The sequence below is a fragment of the Siphateles boraxobius genome, unplaced genomic scaffold (assembly GCF_051911475.1).
Source record: "Siphateles boraxobius isolate OS27281-9 unplaced genomic scaffold, OSU_SipBor_1 130, whole genome shotgun sequence".
Taxonomy (NCBI): Eukaryota; Metazoa; Chordata; class Actinopteri; order Cypriniformes; family Leuciscidae; genus Siphateles; species Siphateles boraxobius.
In genome coordinates, this window is record NW_027508734.1 from 24,595,795 (window position 1) to 24,619,799 (window position 24,005).

Below are 24,005 nucleotides of genomic sequence, written 5' to 3' on the forward strand. Positions count from 1 at the left end.
CCACTGCCATCTGAAGACCACATGCTTTGCCTGGGCACTACGCCAGACAGCTCCACACTATCTGACTTTACCCAGCCCTGAGAGAGCACCTTCTGCCCTACTACTGCCACCTCTACAATGGAAGAGGCCACTTTTACTGCACACTCAACCTCTGTCTTAGAAACAAGGGACAAAGCCTTCAATCTGAGGGCATAAAATAGTTTAGATTTTTGAGACTAAGAATTTGAGATAGCATAACATAATAGTACAAAGCAAGTAAGACAGTTTTCATAAATATGAGAGTTTGTGTTCTAATATTTTATAATCTCTAAACATCAACAGGGCTCCAGACTAAAGGGGGTCGCACACCGGATGAGAAGCGCAACGTCGTGTCAAGCAGGGCCATGTCTTTAAAATTCGAACACATTATTCTCTATGAGTGTACACACACCGGCGGCGCCATTCGGCGTCTGTCCGCGGCGCCCAGCTACGGCTCAGGACCTTGTTCAAAACCCTGCCGCACCACAGATCGCCATTTACATAGTTTTATATTAAATTTACATTTATTTGTCTCAAATTGTCGTTAATGTATTTGACTTCACCCTGTGCTGCAATATACATTTAGTTTTACATTCATTTACAGAAATCAGCTGCTTGAATGAAAATTGCTGATGTTATCGGATTTTCAGACGAGATTCTCAATTCATTCAATTAACGGACGCTCTGAGGTAAAGTGTGTTCAGACTGCAGACTTAGCAACAATTGTATTTAATTGTACAGTATAATCATTACATAGTACAGACATTATCTTATTCCATGATGTCCTTAAACATAACAATATTGCTGGCCATAAAGTGAGAAAGTGCGCGTCCGGTGTGCGATACCTCGAGTTGTCCTAGACGCGACACGGCGCTGCGCTTCTCGTCCGGTGTGCGACCCCCTTAACATTTGGTTTAATGGACTAACATTAGAACTAAGTTCTACAAATGGTGGTACCAGCACCTGATTTGGTAGCACTGGGATGTGGGAGTATTTTTATTATAGAGGTAGTTTAATCATGGTTTTACAGAGACTAATAGTAACTATAATACTTGCTAGTAACTGATAATACTACTTTTAATTTTTGGAAATGCACATTTGACAGTAAAGCACTGAGCTTGTAAAAAAAAAAGTGACTTTTATTAACAACAGTAAAACTTAATTTTTATTATATTTTCCTAATATTTTTTATTTTTTTTATTTTGGTCATGCTATTAAAAATAACATTTAAATTGGATAATATTTAGAGCTTAAATAGCTTGGTATTCTGCCAAAATACCATGATTACAGTGTTACTACATTAAATCAACAGTGAATGTTTGTTCATGATTCTCCTGGGATCCACGTCAGTGCTCTTTGATCTGAAATGGTTTATAACGAGAATTCTGCGGCAAATTTTAATTCTTCTCAATAGATCTCGCAGTGATGTTATTAGAGGATTTTTACCGATAACGATAATTGGTTGGACCACGCTGGACAATAACGATTAATCAACCCATAGTCTTTAAAATGGATACTGAATGGAAACAAACATAACCCATAAAATAGTGTTTGTACTTTCAATCAATTTTTTTAAAAAGCACTGAACCATGAAAATGTACCATACTTCTTAAATATAGATATATTATTAGTAATATACAGGTGAAACTCAAAAATTTGAAAATCGTGCAAAAGTTTGTGTATATCAGTAATAAAGGTGAAACTAATATATTTAGTATAACTATATACATATGCATGATTATACTTTTCAGAGTGCCGACATATCTGTATTTAAAATCCTTTTTTTTAATTGTATTATTCTAATTTTCTGAGATTTTGAATCACAATTATAACTTTTGCACGATATTCAAATTTTTCGAGTTTCACCTATATTAATATATTAGTTCATAGTGTATTAACTAATGTTGCAACTATAAAATGTAAAAATGTATTAGTAAATGTTGAAATTAACAATGACCAATACTTTTATTAACCTTATTTAATGTTACAAATTGACTCTTATTGTACTGTTAGCATTTCATATAAATCCAAATAATCATGCTTAAAGATGTTCATCTTTAAATATCTATACAAAGGCCACAGTATTGAAATTAGACACATGTGTCAGGTGCGGGGGTGGTGAAAGGAGCAAGGACTCAGGTGCAGAGTTTATGGGCTTTTAATGATAATAAAATAAAACAAAACATACAACAAAAACTACCCCGAGGGGGAAAACAAGACAGACTTGACTTGAAAGAAGCACACAGCAGTGAAACACACAGTGTACATATGACGACGAACCAGCACAGGACTGCAAACACAAGGAGAATAAATAGGGAGAGCAAACAAAGGAGGTAACGAGGGAGTACAGGTGGGGCAAATCAATCAATAATCAGGTAACAAGTTGGGCGGGGTTAGACAATGGCAGGAGAGCACATGGCACAGGGAAACATACATGACAAGCCATGTGCTCACACCAGACATGACTAAAACACAAGCACAAGGCAAGTAAAACAAATCACAAGCCATGTGCTAACACGAAACGAGACATGAACACGCAGTCAATGAGAACACTCATAAGCCATCTGTTCACACAAAACATGAAAACATGAAAGCACGCAGCCAGTGATAAACACAAGCTGCATGCAACACAACAAAGCACAAGACAAAACATGACTTGAAAGTACATGAAACAAGGCACACAGACAAGACAAAACAGGAGTGACAAAACCAAGAAATAGACTAGACAGAAGAGACAGAACCCTGACACGCATGTAATACTCTCTCACTTTATTTGCTTGATGAATATGCAATCAAAATAACAAAATCTGTAGTACGACACTAAAAAAAGAACCAAAATAGGATGCGTTTCTGATTTGTTTATATGTTTTTCTCAGCTGTATGAACATATCAATTAGCTTTCTCATGTCAGCTGTAAATATGCAACTTCGCTGTATCACGAAAAACGACCAGCTGGATATGAACTAATGCAAGTATGATAACAATCGTGACAAACATTTGTGTTGGAGTTACGTGTGTTTTTGTCACATTATTTTAACAGCTTGAGGTAGGCTATTAATGTTATAGCATCCTCTCAGCCTCGACGGCAAACCTACTGCTGTTCTCTACTAATGCAGCATCTAGTCAACAAAATGTATTATTTATAATAATATGAAAACGTGCAGTGTATACGTACTGTTCCACTCTGTGCAGCGTGCAGCCTCATGTGTCAAAACAAACACCACGAAGCATCAGTGGTTGTAGGGCTGGGCGATATGGCCTAAAAAAAAAATCCCCGGTTTTTTCACAAAAAATCCGATTTACGATTTAAATCGATTTTTTTTCTCTCCCTACTTAAAATCAATCTGCAGATTACAAAGAAATTGTTCAAAACAAGTTTTAACTTTATTTTGTTTTAATATTCCCTTCTGGGATTTGATCTGGATTAAAGTACAATCGGAAACAACAAGCCAAAAAGACAAGAGGACAGGCCCTGTCTTTGAAAACATTGAAAATGTAACATAAAATAAAATGGGTGGATTGGGATTGGGGGGATGTGTAAAAAAACAAAAAACTTGCATCACAATGAGTGTATTGTGATTGTCAAATTATTTGGTAACTAAACAATTTTATTAAGTTATTTAACCATGTAAACATTATGACTGGTATTAGTGTTTTTATTATTGCTTAACACAAATTTCACAATTTCAATTCAATTCTTGTGAATTGATTCTGATCTTGATTCAATATCAATTCGTTTGGATAAATATTAGGTATGGTAGATACGTTATGTGTTGTTAATTGTTCTAAAAAAAGAAAGAAATTCACCCTAATGCTGTAAACATACAGAGAGCCCTGTCAGCTGGTATTATTAAAGGTTAAAACTAACTCAAATTAAATATAATGCGTTTTTTATAATAACAACGTTATACTATTTTAATGATATAGGTAAAAATATAATGAATGTGTAATTTAGTTATCATATTTAGCAAAATACTCCTCTCTATAGCAATTATTTTAAGTCCACATGCGTGCTATGGGTCATTAAAAGGGATTCCTGAGGTAAATGTAGCGTTACGTGGCATATGTTGTTCTCCAGCTGTTTTGTGGACATCTTTCCGCGGTTGAAAAACACTGATCGATCGATTTTATTAAATCTCGGTAAGTTGGTAGTAAAGAGTAACAGATGTTCGGTTCACGTGCCGCTTGAACTGAGATCTGTCAGCGTTCTTTCACGTCACATTTACAAGCGCCAAAACGGTGTTTATTGTTTGAATTTTGTAATAAAATTGACAGAATCTGAGAGCTGAGAATCTGTTTCAACAGTAACCTGCTCTGTCTTGTCTGTCGGTGTCAGTGTCCTCTTTGCTTAGCGATTTTTCTCTGCGTGAGAAAAGGGATGTGTGGCGTGAGAGCGTATAAAAAGTGACAAAAGTGCGTCTCTCACAGTGAATTCGTGAGAGTTGTTGGCCCTGCAGATTCAGCTTGTATGTTTTCGGCGGGTGTGCCTCTGTTGCCGCGGTCTTGCTCATTTGCAATGTTGTTTGTGTATCTCTATCATGGCAAGCGCTGAGCCCGGTCGGAACTACGGGAACCCAGAGGGGAGCGTCGGCGGTTGTTAAAGAGAAAACCGATTTTCATTCAAAAAAATCGGCGTAAACTACACATTCGAGTTAATCGATAAAATCGATTTATCGCCCAGCCCTAAGTGGTTGTTTATATTTTGCCTCTAGAGGGCGCTCTCGTAATGTATAATGATAGCGCACCCTTCTCAGCAGCTCCAGCAACGGACGGAAATCGGAAAAACCATTGGCCGGCAAAACCGATTAATCAGTCGATTAGCCTATTAATGCTGCGGCGTATTCAAACGCTTTCTCACTGAATCTTCCAGTGCTGTGTGGTAACAGTGACTACGTTTACATGCAGCCAAATTTCGGGTTATGGTCGGGTTAAGGTCACTATTCGGGTTTCTGAAACATTAGGGATTACCCGTTTACATGCGTGAGCAGAGAGAGTTACTCCTGTATACATGGAATTGCAATATCCCAATGTAAACGCGACGCGCGGCTAGCATCTGGAAGTACGGACAACCTTAACACGCAATATGCGTCATTTCCGATTCTTCTTCCTGTATCCAAAGACAACAACAACAGCAGCACGCGGATAATGAATAGTTCGGGGCAGATAGCGATCGCCTTTGTTTGCGCTTTGGTGCTGGTAACGTTACTGACCTCGCTCCAAAAGTATGCTGTGCTGCGTCTCGCCATGTTTACTTCCGGTATACTGCACGCGGGGTTTTGTATGAGCCCAGAAGTTTCTCTACTCAAAAGACCAAGATTCCTTGCGAATAGAACATGCGCAGAACACACATCACTATGGGGATATGCCGATGCGCGTTTACATGACCAAAAATTCGGGTTAGAAAAGGGGTACCCCAGGTATAATATCCCGGTTTTTAAAATCCGGGATATGAGCATATTCGGGTTTTTGCCGGTGTTTACATGGCCGTTCGCGACCGGGTTATTGCTAATATCCCGGTTTTGAACGGGTAATTGGCTGCATGTAAACGTAGTCAGTGTTGCGTGATCGAGTAAACCTGTTCTGAGGTTGCGCTGTCTATTATTGATCCTAGCTGATAAACGGTCCGCGCATCTTAAACAAGAAGCACGGTTTTGTCTGTTTGTTTTAAATATGCAACAGAAATGGCAGCTCTTAACAGTGCAATATCTAACAAAATGTACTTGCACCAGCAAGAAAAAAAGTCACAAAATCTGCAGTCTGGAGCCTGATCAAGAAATTGTGGTTTGGATTCAGTAACATGATATGAAATTACTGCGAAAGAAAAAGGTGTTCATTTAGTCGAAATCTTTTATTTTTTTGTTAAAATGAAACTTAATTATTTTTAAAAAAAATTACTTATAATAATTAATAACAAATAAATAACAATTAAATAATTTAATATTCAATTAAAATCGTATGGTTTCTACTTTTCTGCTCACAATAATAAATGTATTGCCATGTCACATCCGGTTATGTTTGGAAAAACTGCACAGAAAAGTTCAAATTAAAAGTTGCCTCATGTAGGCAAGTAGGCTACTCATATTCATCTGGGGTGGGACATTCAAGGTGACGATGGCCACTATGCAAATATTCACAGATTAACCAAACGAGCAGACTTGACTAGAAGGGCAAAGTGAAATACTGTGAGATTTCACTTTGGACGAAACAACACAGAGAACTATCAGAACTAGAGTTTTATTGAGTGTGATTAACCCTGTTAACAAAACTTAGGAACTGTATTTGACTAAGTTGTCTGATTATTTTTAACAAAAAAAAAGTACATAAATATAATAGCCAGGTCAAGTCAAGTCACATTTTTACAATACGGATTGTTTCAAAACAGCTTTACAGAGATAACAGGAAAATAATGCAACAAAGTTTGTTTCCAGAAGAAAATAGCGTCTTTTTTCGATTTATAAACTAAAAAGACAAAATCGATTACATGTGAAAAAAAGGAAAAAATGTGACAGAACGGGCAACAGGGTGGCAGATACAGTCTAAATTAAACAATTTAATGACCAACATTTTGGTCCCAAAATATTTATTGCCAGTTTTCTCAAAAGGTTGAATGGTTGAATCTGACAAATGTTGATGCATTGCTGTTGTTACTGCAATTATCACAAGAAGCAACAACAAATCAGATTTGTTAGAGACTAGGGTTATGATGTGTGACTGATTTTGAGTGAGACAGAGAGCATATAGTACATGTGTGCACTTCTCTAATGCTACACCCACTGCCTGAATGTCAGCACTACCGTTACATCACGCATAGGCAGATTTGTGTTATCATCTTCGTTGTTTAATTCATTTTACATTCATTTATTGTTTTTTCTCCTCTATCTAACTTTAGCCTATACTAACTATTGTGTTTAGGTGAATTACAGTAATTAAGCTTGAAAATGGACATGCTAAAAATTCATAAACCTTTAACATTTATATATTTAAAATAAATCGGCAGAAATTACAGCTTGCTGTGAATCTATAAAAATATGAATGCCTAAAATTATCAGCATTTCACCTTCAAGTGGCCATAATGTCTAATGCTTGGAAAGTTCTCAATTGTCTCAATCTCAATGTTTTATAAAGCTTCAGAGTTACGTTTTTTTGGTCAATAAAATGAGTTAACGATAAAAATTAAAAATAAACCATGGCAGCCAAACAATAAATACAAAATTAGTCATCAAAATTTAATCGGATGTGATTATATTGTGACATCTTACAAAGAGAGACCTGACCTAATTCAACCGTCTCAGCTTTATTAACAAATACAAGACTATAGTTATATTTGTCTAAAAACAACCAGAGGCACAGAAAACACAGATGAGTGACTGTGTATAGTAACAACAGCCCTGCCCTTTAGCTACATTAAAATCCTGATGACTTCTTGCATGAGCGGACACCTACATACCTTGGGATAAAACCTGTTCAACAACTATAAACTATTGTAATTTTATAAAAAAAAAAAAAATTGTTTTATTCAGATATGACACCGAGCGCATATAGATACACAGACATTGGGGGGAGGGGATTGCTTTTTCTAGTAAAATTAACTATTAAATTATTCCTATAGTCAATAGGTGCCAATTAGGCTATATGCAAAACAACGGGAAAGATAGAAATTTAAGTTCCTGAACAATTCAATTCTCTGCTAAATCAGTTTGAAATTATTCTTAATCCTCCACACTTCTTATGGATAAAGGTGGACTACAATAGCTGAAAAAAATAAACACAGTTTGCTACCAATTCTATTTTACAAATCTCTTATCAAACCTGTGTATGCGTGCGTGTGCACAAATCCATACAGGCCAAATTATACAGAGCAACTAACTTAAACCCCCTTGCACAAAGTTTTTTTTAATTTCGAACATTTAGTCCAAATACATCCTCCCAACTTCTGTCTCAAATAAAGGTTTTCTCTTTTCTTCTGTCAATTTCCATACAGACCATCAGGCGGTCGTGTGATGTAAAATCTCTTTGTGCATTAACAAAAGCGCAACAGTGATGTTTCCACTGATTCCAGTAGTTTTTGAAATAGCAAAGTTACTGCACCACAATAATGCAGTATTTTACCTAGCCTAAACCCAAACAAAACATGGTGATTGCTCTTTTAAAATACAATAAAATGCTCAGTCCTCTTTTGGCTATTGTATGAAATATCCATATGCAATGTACTGATCATCATGCAATACATTTAAAAAAAACATGCAAAAATAAAAAAACCTAAAAAAAACACACACACAGACACAGGGGTCCACCCACACACAAGCAATCTGCTTTCACTATACCCAAATCTCTTTCCTTCACGACACACTCGAGCACACTGACAGAGGCTGATAGGGTTGCTGCTTCTAACACACTTATTTTCATTAGGCAATAACACAAACAGACACACATATATGTCATGCCTGGTGGTAGCAAACTAGACACAATCTGCATTGCTGATTATACATTATTATTATTATACAAAATAATGAGGGCAGGAACAAAAAAAAGTGATTATCAATTCATCAAAACCCAGGTATCCATTAAATATCCACCTTAAGTGGAAACACTTGCTGATATATTTAACAACACTTAAAACTTTGATAGTGCAAAAGCATAATAACTATCCTTCTAGGAAAATATTCACATTTATTACAGTAACACTTAGTTATAATCTTATAATGTGATTGACATGTAATATTGCTTAATGAAATATTTGAATAGCAATGTAGATTACGTTAATGACAAAAGCAAAAATACTTCAACAAAGAGGCTATATTAACTTGAGCAGTTTTATGACTTTAGGGATGAACACAATAATTGACATCAGATGGACTACACACAAAATATCTTTATCATCTGGAAAAGGAAAAACATGCACCGCCATGAACTGTGATAGGGACTCATTTATATATTCATACATTTTAATAGATTTGTATTACCTGCAAAGTCGGTGACAGAGATACGGTTTGTATTGGTGTAAATATGGAGAGATGAAACAGTGTAAGTTCAGTATTAGTGGAAACTTATGGGTTGAAACTTTTTCCATGTGCTCTAACTGAAGGCAGGAGCAAGTGATAACAGAAACGTTTATAGCATTTCACTGTGCAGCAGCTGTCAGATTCGTGGTGGCTCTGTCTCAAATCATGTTGTCCCAAAAAAGCTGTCTAGGTAGTCGGCTAACTAGGGTTTTTTTTTTTTGACCGGCTTAAAGTCTTCAGGAAAGAGTATACAGGTTCTTGTTGGTTATATTTTTGTTCATTCACCCGCCTAAACTTGCCGCTTCTCGTTTTAATTGGCTGAATTTACAACCACACAAAAAACTAAACAAAACTGCAGCTGCTGGTGTAAAGCGAAAAGCCGGCGAGTGCTGTCGTTAACGGCGCGGCTCCGCTGCTTTGATGGCGTGTTTTCAATGTGCTATCGACCTCCTCACTTTTTCGATGCATGATTCATGAGCTAGCAATCTATACTGAAGAGTAGAGAGAGTATCCCGAGGAAAAGGCACTGACCTGCGGGGCCTAACGGCGGCTGCTGCCCGTCCTCCCCGAAGATCAGTCTGAAGTCCAGCTCTTCATTCCCGGGGCAGTTTGCAGTAGTCATCGGGTTTGACAGCTCGGGCTCACCCCGTCTATGTACGCCGACTCTTTAATAAACTCACTACATTGACAAATATCCAAGGCAAAACTTTTTAACTTTTCCTCCGTGCTGTATTTCTCTAAGTCCGTGCAGAAAATGTTATAGCTTCTCCCTCAGAATAATCCAAACGGCTCGATCTTCTGTGGAGATTCAGCGAACTCGCAGCGGCTTCAACTTTTGCCCGTGGCGTGAAGGCGGGTGAGCGTTGTGCGTCAGCGCGACCGTTGGTCGAGTTCGTCCGTAAATTCTCTTCTGCTCTTCGTTTCGAGGCTCGAGCTCCTATCCCAACTTTTACTAACAGCGCGTGACAGGGCAGTTCCAGGGGTGACGTCAGGCGAGTCGACAGACAACACGAGCGCGCGCACACGCGCATATACACGCACTCAATCACTCACTCACTCACGCACACACACATACACAAACTTCGCGGGCTTATGGGTCTTGTAGTTTCTGTGACGGCTGCAGTTGAATCACCAGTCCTCTTTCAAAGACCACGTGTTTCAGTACATTTTATTGTAAAAGCAATAAACTATACACATGACATTAATATAAACTCTAATATTGAAATAATTTAATATAACGGAATAAAATGTAACATATTATTATATTTAATAATTACTTTTAATTATATTATAATATTTATAATTAATTCTGCTTTGCGTCTTGCCTAACGCCCTTCATCCGTGCCTTGTTCACAATACAGAAAAGTATCTCGTACCTTATTGCTTACTTATTTTACACCATAAAGTTTCATAATATACATAATTTCAATGTGTCGGCAGTGTGTGTACACAAACGCCCTATTAAAAAAGAGTACCATTACCTAATGGTAAAAATCCACCCACTCCTTTATTTTTAATCCCCATAAATCATAAGCAGTGTCTCAGAACAAGCTGTTTGCAGATTCTAGCAGTGTGACGTCACATTGCACAGGCTCTGCCCATGACTGCTGTCGGACTCTGCAGCTTAGCTCCTCACCTGAGTGAGCTGTACACGCCATGTTTATCTCCTCGCCAGAACATTTAACAGCAGCATTCAAGTAGGCCTAAGAAATGTAAATCTTATTTAAGCACAAAAGTTATCAAGACCAGTGAATGATTTTCTTTGTTTTGTTTTTTTCGTTGTTTGATTCATATTAAAAGCATATCAGTAGGTACTGTATATTACGCTGCTTTCACTTTAATACAAAGCTAATATACACATGCACTTAGTTTAATACTCACTGTGCCGTCTGACAGTCTTTCTGTGCATGTGCTTCGGATGTGTGAGCTCAGAAAACCATATATCAGAAGTTTAGATTTATATGGCTTAAAAACGTATGCAGATAACAAAAACTTTCATGATGATAAAAAATCAAAACCAAACTGATGTTTTAGCTATCGGCAGAGTATGCCAGGCACAAAGCTGTACAGGCTTCACCCTCTACTGGAAAACTTGGTGGTGACCAGCAGCTCATTTGCATTTAAAGATACATGCATGAAAACAGCATGCTTGTACTTCCATTCAAAAATTATCTGTGAAGTATTTTAATCTGAAACTTCACAGACACATTCTGGGAACGCCTGGGACTTATATTACGTCTTGTAAAAAGGGGCATAGGTCCCCTTTAAATAAACCATATATATTTGCACTTCAGCCTGGTTTACAAATAACTCTGGATATCATTTTCTAATTTAGTAATAAACAAAAACATTACAAATTATAATTTCAGCATTACAAATTGAGTCAAAAGTTGAATTTCTGATTTTTTTCTGTATTTGTTCTCCCTTGCTTTAATGACAGCAGAACTCAAGCTGCATGAACTGCACACGTTTATGAAAAATGTGATGATCATGTGAGCTGTACCAAAGAGCATGTTGTGTATCACTGAAAAACAGAACATTTGGCATTTTATTTGGAGTTAATATGTCCAATATGACAGTTAATATGTCCAGTGTCACATTTTTTATCTAAATATTGCCGAAATTAAATATTTCCTCTTTTACATCATAAAGTACATTGTTTTCATTTTCGCAAAATAATTAAAAATAAGTTTATTTCCACATTTAAATTCATTTTAAACCCCAGATTATCAATGTGGTGTCAGACATTTATACCCAACTATATGCCACTAGCCTATATATTCTTTAAGATTTGGGTTTTGTTAAAGAATTTAATTTCAATACTCCACAGACAGATATAGCCTATTATTTTCCTAAATCTTTAAATTAGAGAGATGCCATTCTAATTTATGTAAATAAAATATGCCTTAACATCTACAGTACACACACACACACACACACACACACACACACACACACACACACACACACACACACACACACACACACACACACACACAAACACACACACACACACACACACATTTCTCTCCCATGGAAACATACTCACAAAATAATGCACAATGCAAACTTCAGTCCTCCCATTTTAATGCAACACAGGAAAAGTGTTATGACACAAGTCATCAGCAAAAATACTTAACCAGAGTACTCAACGTCGTGGAGTGTTTGTTTACCTCATTATCCTATGATGACTTTTTTGTTTGAAGTCTTCTAAAGTAGCATGAAGTTAATGTTGAAGCACATTCAGGAGGAGCACTGTCTCATACGAGAGATTATTTTGTGATATATTATACATTTTATAAATTGTATTATGTATTTTCCTGTTAGATATAGTTTTGTGTAAATATATATATATATATATATATATATACACACACACTCACACACGCACACACAAACAAAGTGATAAACATCATCATTTGTTGATCATTTGTTTTCCTCTCATAACTTGATCTAGTTGTATTTTGCACTGTAGTCAGCAGGGTGCTGTGTTACGGCTAAAAGAAAAACACAATATCAGAAAAGGAAAAAAGTACAAAACATAAAAGTGCGGACAAAGCAGTTTTATATCAGTGACAGGGAATTCACACCGCCAAACAAGAATGTTTTCTTTGACGCATGTGGGCGTAAAAACCATATCAACAGCCATGTTCACATTTCACATTTCCTGTGGTCTTTATTTACTTGATGTCAACTACACATTAAATGCAGAACTTTCATTGAATACATGTTTGATCAGTTAGGCTGTTATTAGCAGTCTGCATAGCACAATCAGTTGCAGAGCCACTTTGCTCTTAACCTGGTCTCAGGTGGCAGATACATAGCATTTACTAAAGACTTTTTCATCTTTTAATGTAATTATGAACTTCAACCTAAATCAACCAGAATGTCAATTTTCTTTTGCAAAAACTGTACAAACCTACATTTTTGCAAGCTGCACAATTCTGAAAGTTTGTACGAGAATAACAATAAAGGACCCAGTGCTGGATAGTTCAAGGACGCCTCAATGAGAATGAATAACACTGCATATCATGATTCATCTGACTTTATTTCATTGTTAAATAAAATTTCAGAGATGAACACAGACATAACCATTGTATATTAGCGTAAAGGGCAAACAAATGCTCACACTGTTGAAATGATCCTGCCAAACTCATTGTTTACTATTCAGAATACCTGTGTTTTTCTTCATCTCTGATGACCTTTGTGGGAGGAAGATAGAGAACATGGTATCCGTGGATTGTGTAGGAGGGGGACGATGTGGTTTTTGATACTGTGTTCTCGTAAAGACAGTTAAGAAGAAAGAGAACTTTCTACTCTCACACAAATCCGGTTCAAAACTAGTTTTCTTTTCAAGGATTGGTGTTTTGGTAATGTGTTTTCTGCTTGTCATGTGCAAATATGCATTGTTTCAAAATCACTGGATAAACAAAAGCATGCATTAGGTTTGAAGTCCAAAATAAGATTTCTTTAAATACATTTTGATTTGTTTAATTTCTGTGCACATTAGTTTTTATTCTCCTATGGAAAATATAATTCATAAATAATAGTAACAATGGTGATTTTATAATCCAAACCTGATGTAGAACAAACGAAAGTATTTTTTTTTATCAGATTGAGCTGTTTAGGAATAATAATATTACAGTAATATATATATATATATATATATATATATATATATATATATATATATATATATATATATATATAATTTAACAAGCTTTCTTTCCAAATAACATATATTTAAAAAACTTATAAGTTTAAAAATCAAAGAGTTTATATTTTCTGAACATACTATTTAGCTTAGTTCTTATTTTCGTCCCAGATAGACACATTTTTTAAAATCTGATTTAGAGAGCAAACTGACTGAACAAAATAAAAAAATAAAAAACTGGAATGTCTCGAAACCGTTGCTTTTAATGTAGACTTCAAATATGTACAGTACAAAGTTAATGAAATATAGTGTCCTGAACAAAGCCTTCGATCTTGAAACACTATCTTCAACTGATGCATGCTGCCCTCTGTTGGACTATTCTGTTTAAAAAGAAATATGGCTAAAATGTGAATCATAAACACCCTACCCTGTTCTCTCCCCTGGAATATTTAAATAATTAATAAGTCAGGTATTTTGAATTACATGATGGTTTGAGTATATTACACACTTTTCTCCCGTAGGTCAATATTAAGGATCAGTGTTGGGTTTTTCCATCATTTTTAGGAACTAAACTAAGTTCACCCATATCAATAATGGATTCAAATGCTAAAGGTTTTTTGTATTATTTTTTGGCATTTACTCATAAGGCCTACAGCACGATTCTTATCTTAGTGACCTGGTAAATGTTTGTGCACTTCCAGGAATCTTCAAAGATTGTAAATGCAATTGCATTCTGTACACACTTGAACACTGGCTATGTCCTAACATGAACAGAATCCTCCTCGACTCGTTAGATCTACTTAAGTTTGCGATCAGAACAAGGTTTTCTTTGCAATGTGTCTTACTCTGTGTTGAAAAACTAATTAAGGATGCGACAGGGGGAGTTACAAGACCCTTATTGACAACCCTGGTTGTGTCACGGATACACCAGTTTCAGCGCCAGACTTCTACACTCTGCCCACGCGTTCAGCCTCACCCGGATTCTAATCATCCACACCTGTCATCACCACCTGTCTGCAATCCACATTCACTTCACCCACTGCTCAAAAGGCACACCAGTTCACCTTCCCAGTTGTCTGGTCTCGTCTATCCACACGACAAACCAGACTCTCTATTAAGAAACCCTTCCAACCTGCTGTTTACCTACCTGCTGTGATACTTACCCGTCTGCTACCTCGATCCAGTACTCTTCTCCAGTCCGGTCCTTCTTCAGCCAGTCTTCCATCATCCTTCAACCAGATCGTCTACTACCTGCATCAGATAAGAGACTTAAACAACCATAACGCTACCACCCATATATTCATCTGACTTCAAACCTGCTACTCACTTGCCGTATCTGTCCCCGAGTGCATTCAAATAAACCTCTTGTTAACTTTACCTGTTTGTGTCATTCTGATTTGTGACAGAAGACCAGACCACTATGCACGAACCGGCTGATCACGGTGGAGAGGAAGATTCACCCCCGATAACCGTCCTGGTTCATCACAACCCATCACCATCCATCACCAGTTCTTCTTCATCTGCCTCTGTATGTCCCATGGCCCCTCCGGCGCCCTTCTCAGGCGAGGAGGGGGAGTGCAGCGGTGCGAGCTCTTTATGGAAATGAATCCATCTCAATTCCCCACCGACAGAGCTAAAGTGTCGTTTGTCATTTCCCTCCTCACTGGTCGAGCCCTTCTCTGGGCACATGCTCTATGGGAGGATCACGGCCCCGATACGCGATCTTTCTCCACCTTCACAGGACACTTCCGGGAAGTGTTTTCCCAAACCACCAACGCTCTCTCAGTGCAGGATCAACTGTTCCGGTTAAGACAAGGTAAATCTGTTGTTTCATCATATGCCTTACAGTTTCGCACCCTGGCGGCCGCCAGCGGATGGAATGAGTCGGCGCTTATAACAGCTTACCGACATGGATTAAATCCGGAGATTCGTTTACAGCTGGCCATTTATGACGATGTCATCGGCTTGAGAGTCTCATCCAGCTTTTAAATCGCCGTTTCATCAAAGGATTCAGTCAAATCAGTGCACGTATCACTTCACTTCTAAAGAAAGGGGCCAAGTCTCTGTCCTGGACCACTGAAGCCACCCTCGCATTCGAGAAGTACAAAGCCTCTTTCAGTTCCGCTTCTACCCTAGTCCATCCCAATCCTGATCTACCGTTTCTCGTCGAGGTGGACGCCTCCACCACCGGGGTAGGAGCGGTTCTCTCGCAACGGCAGGGGACACCACTCCGACTCCATCCATGTGCTTTCTTCTCCAAAAAGCTGTCCCCAGCGGAGCAGAACTATGACATCGGCAACCGAGAACTGCTGGCTATTAAACTCGCCCTGGAGGAGTGGAGACACTGGCTGGAGGGAGCAAAACATCCATTCGACGTCATCACCGATCACCGCAATCTAGAATACCTCCGAGATGCAAAGAGACTCAACACCCGTCAAGCCCGCTGGTCACTATTCTTCACCCGATTCAATTTCAAGGTTACCTACCGCCCAGGAGACAAGAATCTCAAGGCCGACTCTCTTTCTCGCCTATACCAACCTGATACCATCACCTTCAACCCGGAACCCTTATCCCTCCAGCCTTGGTTGTCAGTCCCATACAGTGAAGCCTTGATGGCCACATCGCCGATGCTACACGATCAGAACCTGCCCCGCCGGGAGGTTGTGAGGGACGGACCTACGTTCCCACTCGTCTGCGTCTGTCCCTCATGTACTCAGTCCATACATCTCCGGGCTCTGGACACCCAGGCAGCCAACAAACCCTCTCGCTCATCCAACAACACTACTGGTGGCCCGATATGACCCAGGATGTCTCCCGGTACGTAAGGGGCTGCTCAGTCTGTGCCATGGCCAAGGTTCCTCGTCGCCTACCGGAGGGAAAACTAGTACCACTTCCAGTGCCCACAAGGCCTTAGTCTCATCTCGGCGTGGACTTCGAAACCGACTTACCTTCTTCAGATTCCCATACATGCATCCTGGTTGTAATTGATCGATTCTCCAAAGCCTGTAAACTCATCCCTCTACCTGGTCTACTCACTGCCTGGTCTACTCGTCGAAACCGCTGAGTCACTCTTCAATCAAATATTCCGCCACTTAGGCATACCTGAAGACATTGTGTCTAACCGTGGACCTCAGTTCATTTCCCGTGTCTGGAAGGCCTTCAACCTCTTGGGGGTTTCAGTCAGTTTAACCTCTGGTTACCATCCACAGTCCAACGGCCAGACTTCACGGAAAATACAGGAGATCGGGAGATACCTGCGCTCATATTTCACGATCATCGGGACTGCTGGAGCCGTTACCTTCCCTGGGCCGAGTATGCACAAAACTCTCTCCAGCAATCCACCACAGGACTCACACCCTTCCAGTGCATACTAGGCTTCCAGCCGCCCCTGTTTCCCTGGTCAGGAGAGCCTTCCGACGTTCCAGCAGTCCACCACTGGTTCTAGGTGAGCGAGAGGGTCTGGGACTCAGCACATGTCCATCTGCAAAGGGCTGTTCGGAGACACAAGAGCCAGGCCGACGCAAGACGATCTGTTACGCCCCTATACCAACCGGGACAAATGGTCTGGCTCTCCACCAGGGACATCCGTCTCCGACAGCCCTGTCGTAAGCTGAGTCCCAGGTATATCGGTCCGTTCGCTATACAGAGGCAGATCAACGAGGTCACCTACCGGTTGTCACTCCCTGTTCACTACCGTATCTCACCTTCATTTCACGTGTCCCTACTCAAACCCTACACTAATCCTCTCACTCGTTCTTCCCCAGGGTCTGGTGCTGAGAACGTACCTCCTCCTCCTCCCGTGGACCCTGAGGACGAAAACATCTACCGGGTCCACGACATCCTAGACTCCTGACGACGGGGCGGCCACCTGGAATACCTTGTTGATTGGGAGGGATTCGGTCCTGAAGATTCGGTCCGCTCCTGTGCTGGGTTCACCGAGAGGAGAACGCCAGGCACCGCGGCGTTCAGGAGCTGGCCGTGGAGGGGGGGTACTGTCACGGATACACCAGTTTCAGCGCCAGACTTCTACGCTCCGCCCACTCGTTCAGCCTCACCCGAATTCTAATCATCCGCACCTGTCATCACCACCTGTCTGCAATCCACATTCACTTCACCCACTGCTCAAAAGGCACACCAGTTCACCTTCCCAGTTGTCTGGTCTCGTCTATCCACACGACAAACCTGACTCTCTATCAAGAAACCCTTCAAACCTGCTGTTTACCTACCTGCTGTAATACTTACCCGTCTGCTACCTCGATCCAGTACTCTTCTCCAGTCCGGTCCTTCTTCAGCCAGTCTTCCATCAGCCTTCAACCAGATCGTCTACTACCTGCATCAAATAAGAGACTTAATCAACCATAACGCTACTGTAGCAATGTTCAGGGAAGAAGGAGGCGGGAACCGGCGAACATTTAAACATACTTTATTAAAATAAAACCACACAAACTAAAATACCGCCAGCAGCCCCTCGTGGACGACTGCTGGCTTACCCAAAATAAACATAACGGCCAGCAGCCCCTCGCGGACGACTGCTGGCTAAAATAAAACACAAATACAAAAAACAAAACTCAAATAAAATACAGGCCTGTTCCTCTCTCGATCATCAACGTCGTCGCTCCTCCTTTATGCTTCCGCTCCTCCGTGAGAGATGCGAGACCGGTGTGCTTCACAGGTGTTGCTCATTAGCAATCGCACCACCGGCCTCGCGCCGTTCTCTCACGTCCCTCGGCTGTCCTGTTCGCCACAGCTACCATCCCTATATTCATCTGACTTCAAACCTGCTTCTCACCTGCCGTATCGGTCCCCGAGTGCATTCAAATAAACCTCTTGTTAAATTTACCTGTTTGTGTCATTCTGATTTGTGACAGGTTGTCTTTGACCCTTAAGTTTATGAGAAGACCTGCAGGTACATCAAGCCCTGACTACACAAAGTAGCGTACTAGCACAACACAAAATAAAAAGCAGATCTTGGTGAATAAAGCTATTAATGTATATTCATTTAATATACAATGTTTTTTTTGTTGTTGTTTTTTTTACAGTGAAATTATACCATTGCACCATGCTACACATTCAAAACACCTACCAAATTTAATAATATTGTCCTATGTAATGATCAAATTATTATATTTTAATGAAAAAACGTATGTTTAAAATAAGCTTTGAATTAATAACAAAAAAAAATTAACCCCTGTTACTACTAAAGCGTTCTTTCAACAGTACATAGTTAAAGCGTCCTCCTTTCAGCTGTACGTAATAAAGCGTCCTTTCAGGTGTACGTAATATTTTGCCAACATAAAAAAAAGTCACCAGTCACTGCCATTCAGTACACTACAACAGAATGCTTTACTCTTTATAATACACAACTGACACTTATAAAAGACTATTCAACCGCCACAAGTAAAAAATGTGCCCCAGTGATTTAAAGCAGAACTAAGTAACTTTTTTACCTTAACCGAACAGCTTTGGAGTCATTGTAATGTTTATATTACTGATTTCGTGTTGAATGGTGGTAGTCTCGCACCCCCCTGGTGCCTGTGAGCCGCAAAACCACCCTTGCAACTTTAGGCCGGAGGGCCTCGGTGTTAGGAAGTATCGTGTGATATCAGGTCTCGCGAGGTACCAATTGCTTTACGGCACTGCACGCGTACACGCCCCCATCCAGGATATAAGAACAACATATATAGCTATAAGAACAACTATCGTCCCATGGCAAAGCTGGCATATAAGAAGCAGAAAGCTAGAAAAGCATTGTCGGAGGAACAGAGAAAGAGGAAATGGCAGACTGACTGAGCGAGGAGTCAGACACGAGTAAACATCGGACCTGCGTTTTCAGAATGGCGGAAAAAAAACGAAGCGTGCGCGGTCGGAAGAGTCTAGAAAAAGGTAACGAGAATCTGACAGCACGAGGAACCGGACAAGAGTCCCACTTGCTCAGTCTTTCACTGTTAAAGTTGATTCCTGCGATTATCATGAGAACAGTTGTCAATATCTCACATAATTATCAGGACATAAATAAGCCTACATGTTGTAAATAGTGTAAATGAGCGCAATTTGCAAACTATTATGATAAATTGCAATAATCATGTCTAACAACATCATAACGGACATTGTTACGAAATCAGGGCTCTCAAGTGTCACGTATTGAGCGTGACAGTCACTCATTTCGGCCTTTTGTCACGCTCTACCGCCACACATTGTATTTCTCACGCTGAAAAACTATTTGTAATATATTTAATATGCCAAAACTCTGGCCGCGCCGCTCTCACTGTGGAACCGGCAGGAATCAAGAGTGTCTCCTCTGGTGTTGTTCGTCGAGCTACACAATAGCCAATCAGAAAATAGCACTATTGTATCTGGGTAAGATTTAACGCAACAATCAATGACAAAAATGTATCTGTCGGCTGGATGTCACTCTTGCCTGTCTTCAAAACTTGAGAGCCCTGCGAAATAATGCGACGTACATGATACACTTTATTGGTATCATCTGGCATTTAGGCTCAGGTAAGCCTAACGCGGTAGGCTACTTTATTATTATGAAGTGCAGAGGCCGTGGGTGCAGATACGCTCTGCGTGAGTGGTGTTTACGACAGTAATGTTAAATACAAGTACTCTACAGCGACTCTAGGGATCGCTGTTTGACAAAAACAGGAATCCTGCATAGTGCCGCTTTAAATAAACAGCCGTTGCAACTGTGACCATAATTAATGTGTCCAAAATAGACTGAATGGAAGGGACACCAGCTTTAATAATGCTGAAACAATTAGACATCAATTAAAGACCATTTTGGTCAAAGCATAGAAAATCAAAGAAAATGTTATTAGGTTAATTATTTAGGTAATTATTAAGGCTATTATTTATTAGGTTTAAATATTGCTCTTAAAATGTTTGCAGTGTTTTGATATTACTGAATTAATTTTTTACAGGGAATTAAAATGGGGATCATTTAGACAAATTCATTTTTCAGAATAGCAAATGTTTTGATGTATTGATCGAATTCAATCCTTATGTGTAAGTACCAAGAAGAAAAAAAAAAAACATCTGTGAGATTTACCAGAACACCACGATGTAAGAAAAATTGTGGAATCTGTCAAATCCAAAATAATCAAAAACAATAAAACAATGCACTCCATCATTCCATGCCCGCTTGTTCTTTGCTTAAATGTGTGTTGGTGAGCAACACGTGACTTAGTCATTAGTGTGTGTACTGCACTGCATGGAGAGAACTTCAATCAGATGGCTGATCGATGCAACATTTGGGAGTGATGTCAGAGGATCAATACTTATCCCCCACAACACACAACTAAACACACACACACACACACACACACACACACACACACACACACACACACACACACACACACACACACACACACACACACACACACACACACACACACACACACACACACACACACACACACGCTCTGTAGTCTCTGTGTAACAGGTTTGCAGAGACAGTTTGCTTCATCTGACCCCTGTCTTCACAAGCAGTAGTAAACGATAGCCGGTTGTCCTTATCAGGTTTAATAAAAGTAGGAACAGAGCTCTCACCAGAATCAGAATGTTTTCTGTTCTTTTTTCCTGAGGCAAAAGAGGACAATAAACAGGGCAGATAACAGCTAAAGGAGAAACAGGCCTTTAGGTGCATTAACACTAAAAAACTTAATTTCTCTATACAATTTCCCAGAAAATATATTTATTTTATAAATAAAGATGTATAATATGATTTAAATAACAAATGAATAAAGTATATGCTAAATATATGTTGAAAATAGTACAGATAAAGGAAATGTTCAAATTTGAAAAAAATATTTCATTTAAACCTTTAAATGCCTAAATATATTACACAATTTACTTAAAGTTGTGAAAACAAATCGCGTTAGCAATCTCATAATTTTTGGTAAATGCAAAATAGACTTTGAACACAATTAACAAATTTAGATTAAATTTAGATTAAAAGTGGTGAAAACTAATGCATTAGCAATCTCATAATTTTGGGTAAATGCAAAATAGATTTTGAACACAATTAACAAATTTAGATTAAAATTTTTAAAATATAACTTATATTACATAGAAAATATATATTAATGTCAATATATTTAAAAATCTATATTAGTAATTTTTTTAACCTTTTTTTGCATATTCTGAAATATATTTAAGTGCAAATATGTCACACAGGTCGGCAAATCTCTCCCCATTGTCATTCATCTCACCTAAACCCTGCTGCGCCATGATCTCCTCGTAGCCCGTGTTTTCTCTGACAATCTTAGCATTAAAGTCACCCAATACGATGATCATAGGTGGGTGTAAGCCCGACTCAATCGGCCCAAAGGAGGCATCCGATTAGTGGGTGAAGGTCTCTGGACGTTACCGTCTTTCCGAGTGGAAAAGTGATTTGATTAAATGAAATACATTTTCTCATATGTATTAACTCGTTATTTCATAAACTCCATAAACAAAAAAGTTTTTAATGATATCTGTGCATCATTAAGTGTGAGCGAATGTTGGACTATTTTTTTAACTCTTTACTGAAAATAATGTCAGAGTCGATTAGAATAAAATCAAATGTTTACAATTTATCATGTCAGGTAAATGTATCACGCCAATTGCATAATCAGTTCAAAGATAATAGATACAAACATCAAATGCTCTGGAATAAAGAGAGAAGATGCAATACCTTGACATTATAAAATACATGTGATAATTATTCACATCAACCCATATAGATTTATGGGTGAATTTCAGGTGATCTCAGCATGATAGCACAAGAGAGAATATTCAAATGTTAATTTCCTTTGTTTTCTCAGAGAGTTGCCTTCTCATCCAGTTCTTTCATCCAGTTACATGGGTAGAGTATCAAAAAACTGTAGTAAAAGTACAAGTACTTATAGAAATATTTACTAAAAGTAAAAGTAATAATCTTAATAGTTATTTGAGTAAGAGTAAAAAAGCACCCAATGAAATAAACTACTCAGGTAGCTAGTTACTAGTAGTAATAGATAATAGGTAATAGGATATATATAACACCAATACAATAACATGATATTATTTGGATAGATATTTAGTTTAAATGATTATTATTATTCTAATTAGAAATCTTTGCAGCAAACACAGAAGAGACAAACATTATTTCTGGCATTCCATATGTAGCTCGAAAATCATTGCATGTCCTTTGCTTTGTTTAATAAGAACATAGACAGTTACATTTGGATTATTAGACAATGTCGAAATAAAGTGAATCTGCAGAGTTTTGCGTTCAAGGCATGTAAAGGGAACCACACAGAGAAGGAAGAGTGAAAACATTTATTACACACTTTACTCTATTACTTTACATGTATTACCTGAATTAATTAAAATTTAATGTAGCTCTACCTGTGGAATTACTTATGCTGTTCACAGACAGCATACACAGATGTAGAACTAATAAAGATCTTCATCGCTGGCAAACAATAGAATGCATTTGCAGATTTGCTTTTAATTGACTGTAGATCAACAGCCACTTCATCCAATGCTCTTAATTTCCTGTTATGACTCTGAATGATTTGAAATCATTCAAACTGATTCGCAAACCAATTAAGACAGTTTTTCCAACTTGTTTGATCAAGTCTTTGAACAGAATTGACTCAAAAGAGTGATTCATTTCTCATTTGTGAACGGGGCATCGCTCATACCCCAGAAAAAAAATGTAACTTCTTAACATGTATTGCATCAAAATAAAGTAACGAGAGGAACGTCGCCCAGCATAACAAAGTAAAAGTACAGTTTTTTCAGCATATTTAAGTACAATATAAGTACTTAAAGTAAAAGTACCCACATTTAAACCCCCAAAATACTCGTAAATGTAATGAATTAAATGTACTTTGTTACTACCCACCTCTGATGATGCTTTGCTTGGGTCGGTCTTGGATGATGGTCAGCAGTTTGCTGTAGAAATCGTCCTTCTCCGTTTTGTCACTGTCATTCGTTGTGGCATAGCATTGGATGATGTCCAAGTTGATCATCCTCTTCTTTGAGCAGAAGGAGGGTGTCATGATTCGTGGGCCGTGGGCCTACCACCCAAGGAACGCTCCCTGGGCTGTCCTCGACAGACTCAGGGCCACACCTTGAGTGTGAACAGCAGCATGGAGTGAAGGCTTACTCCACTCGGGGTGTTACTTCCATCTGGGCGCTAGCGCGTGGCACCTCTCTGGCAGACATCGGCAGGGCACCTTTGTGAGATTCTACAATCTTCAGGTTAAGCTAGTTTCTTCCCGTGTGTTGGGTACAAACAGGTAATGTGCAGGAAGCACATATGAGTGCCTAGCTTTTCAGGTGAGTTCCTCACTGGG

At 38.9% G+C, this 24,005-nt stretch overlaps 1 protein-coding gene across 3 annotated transcripts in view; it reads right to left on the bottom strand.

Annotated features, from left to right (window-relative positions):
* Nucleotides 1-10,066, bottom strand: part of nfatc3a (nuclear factor of activated T cells 3a) — a 105,068-nt gene extending 95,002 nt beyond the window's left edge. For 2 of the 3 annotated variants that reach the window (XM_077228887.1, XM_077228885.1), the window contains exon 1: nucleotides 9,552-10,066. In XM_077228887.1, coding sequence (XP_077085002.1) covers nucleotides 9,552-9,642 — 91 coding nt within the window. In that variant the 5' untranslated portion in view covers nucleotides 9,643-10,066. Of the gene's footprint in view, nucleotides 1-8,981 lie in introns of all 3 variants that reach the window. The other variant, XM_077228886.1, reaches the window with a different exon arrangement.
* Between the last annotated feature and the right edge of the window lie 13,939 nt (nucleotides 10,067-24,005).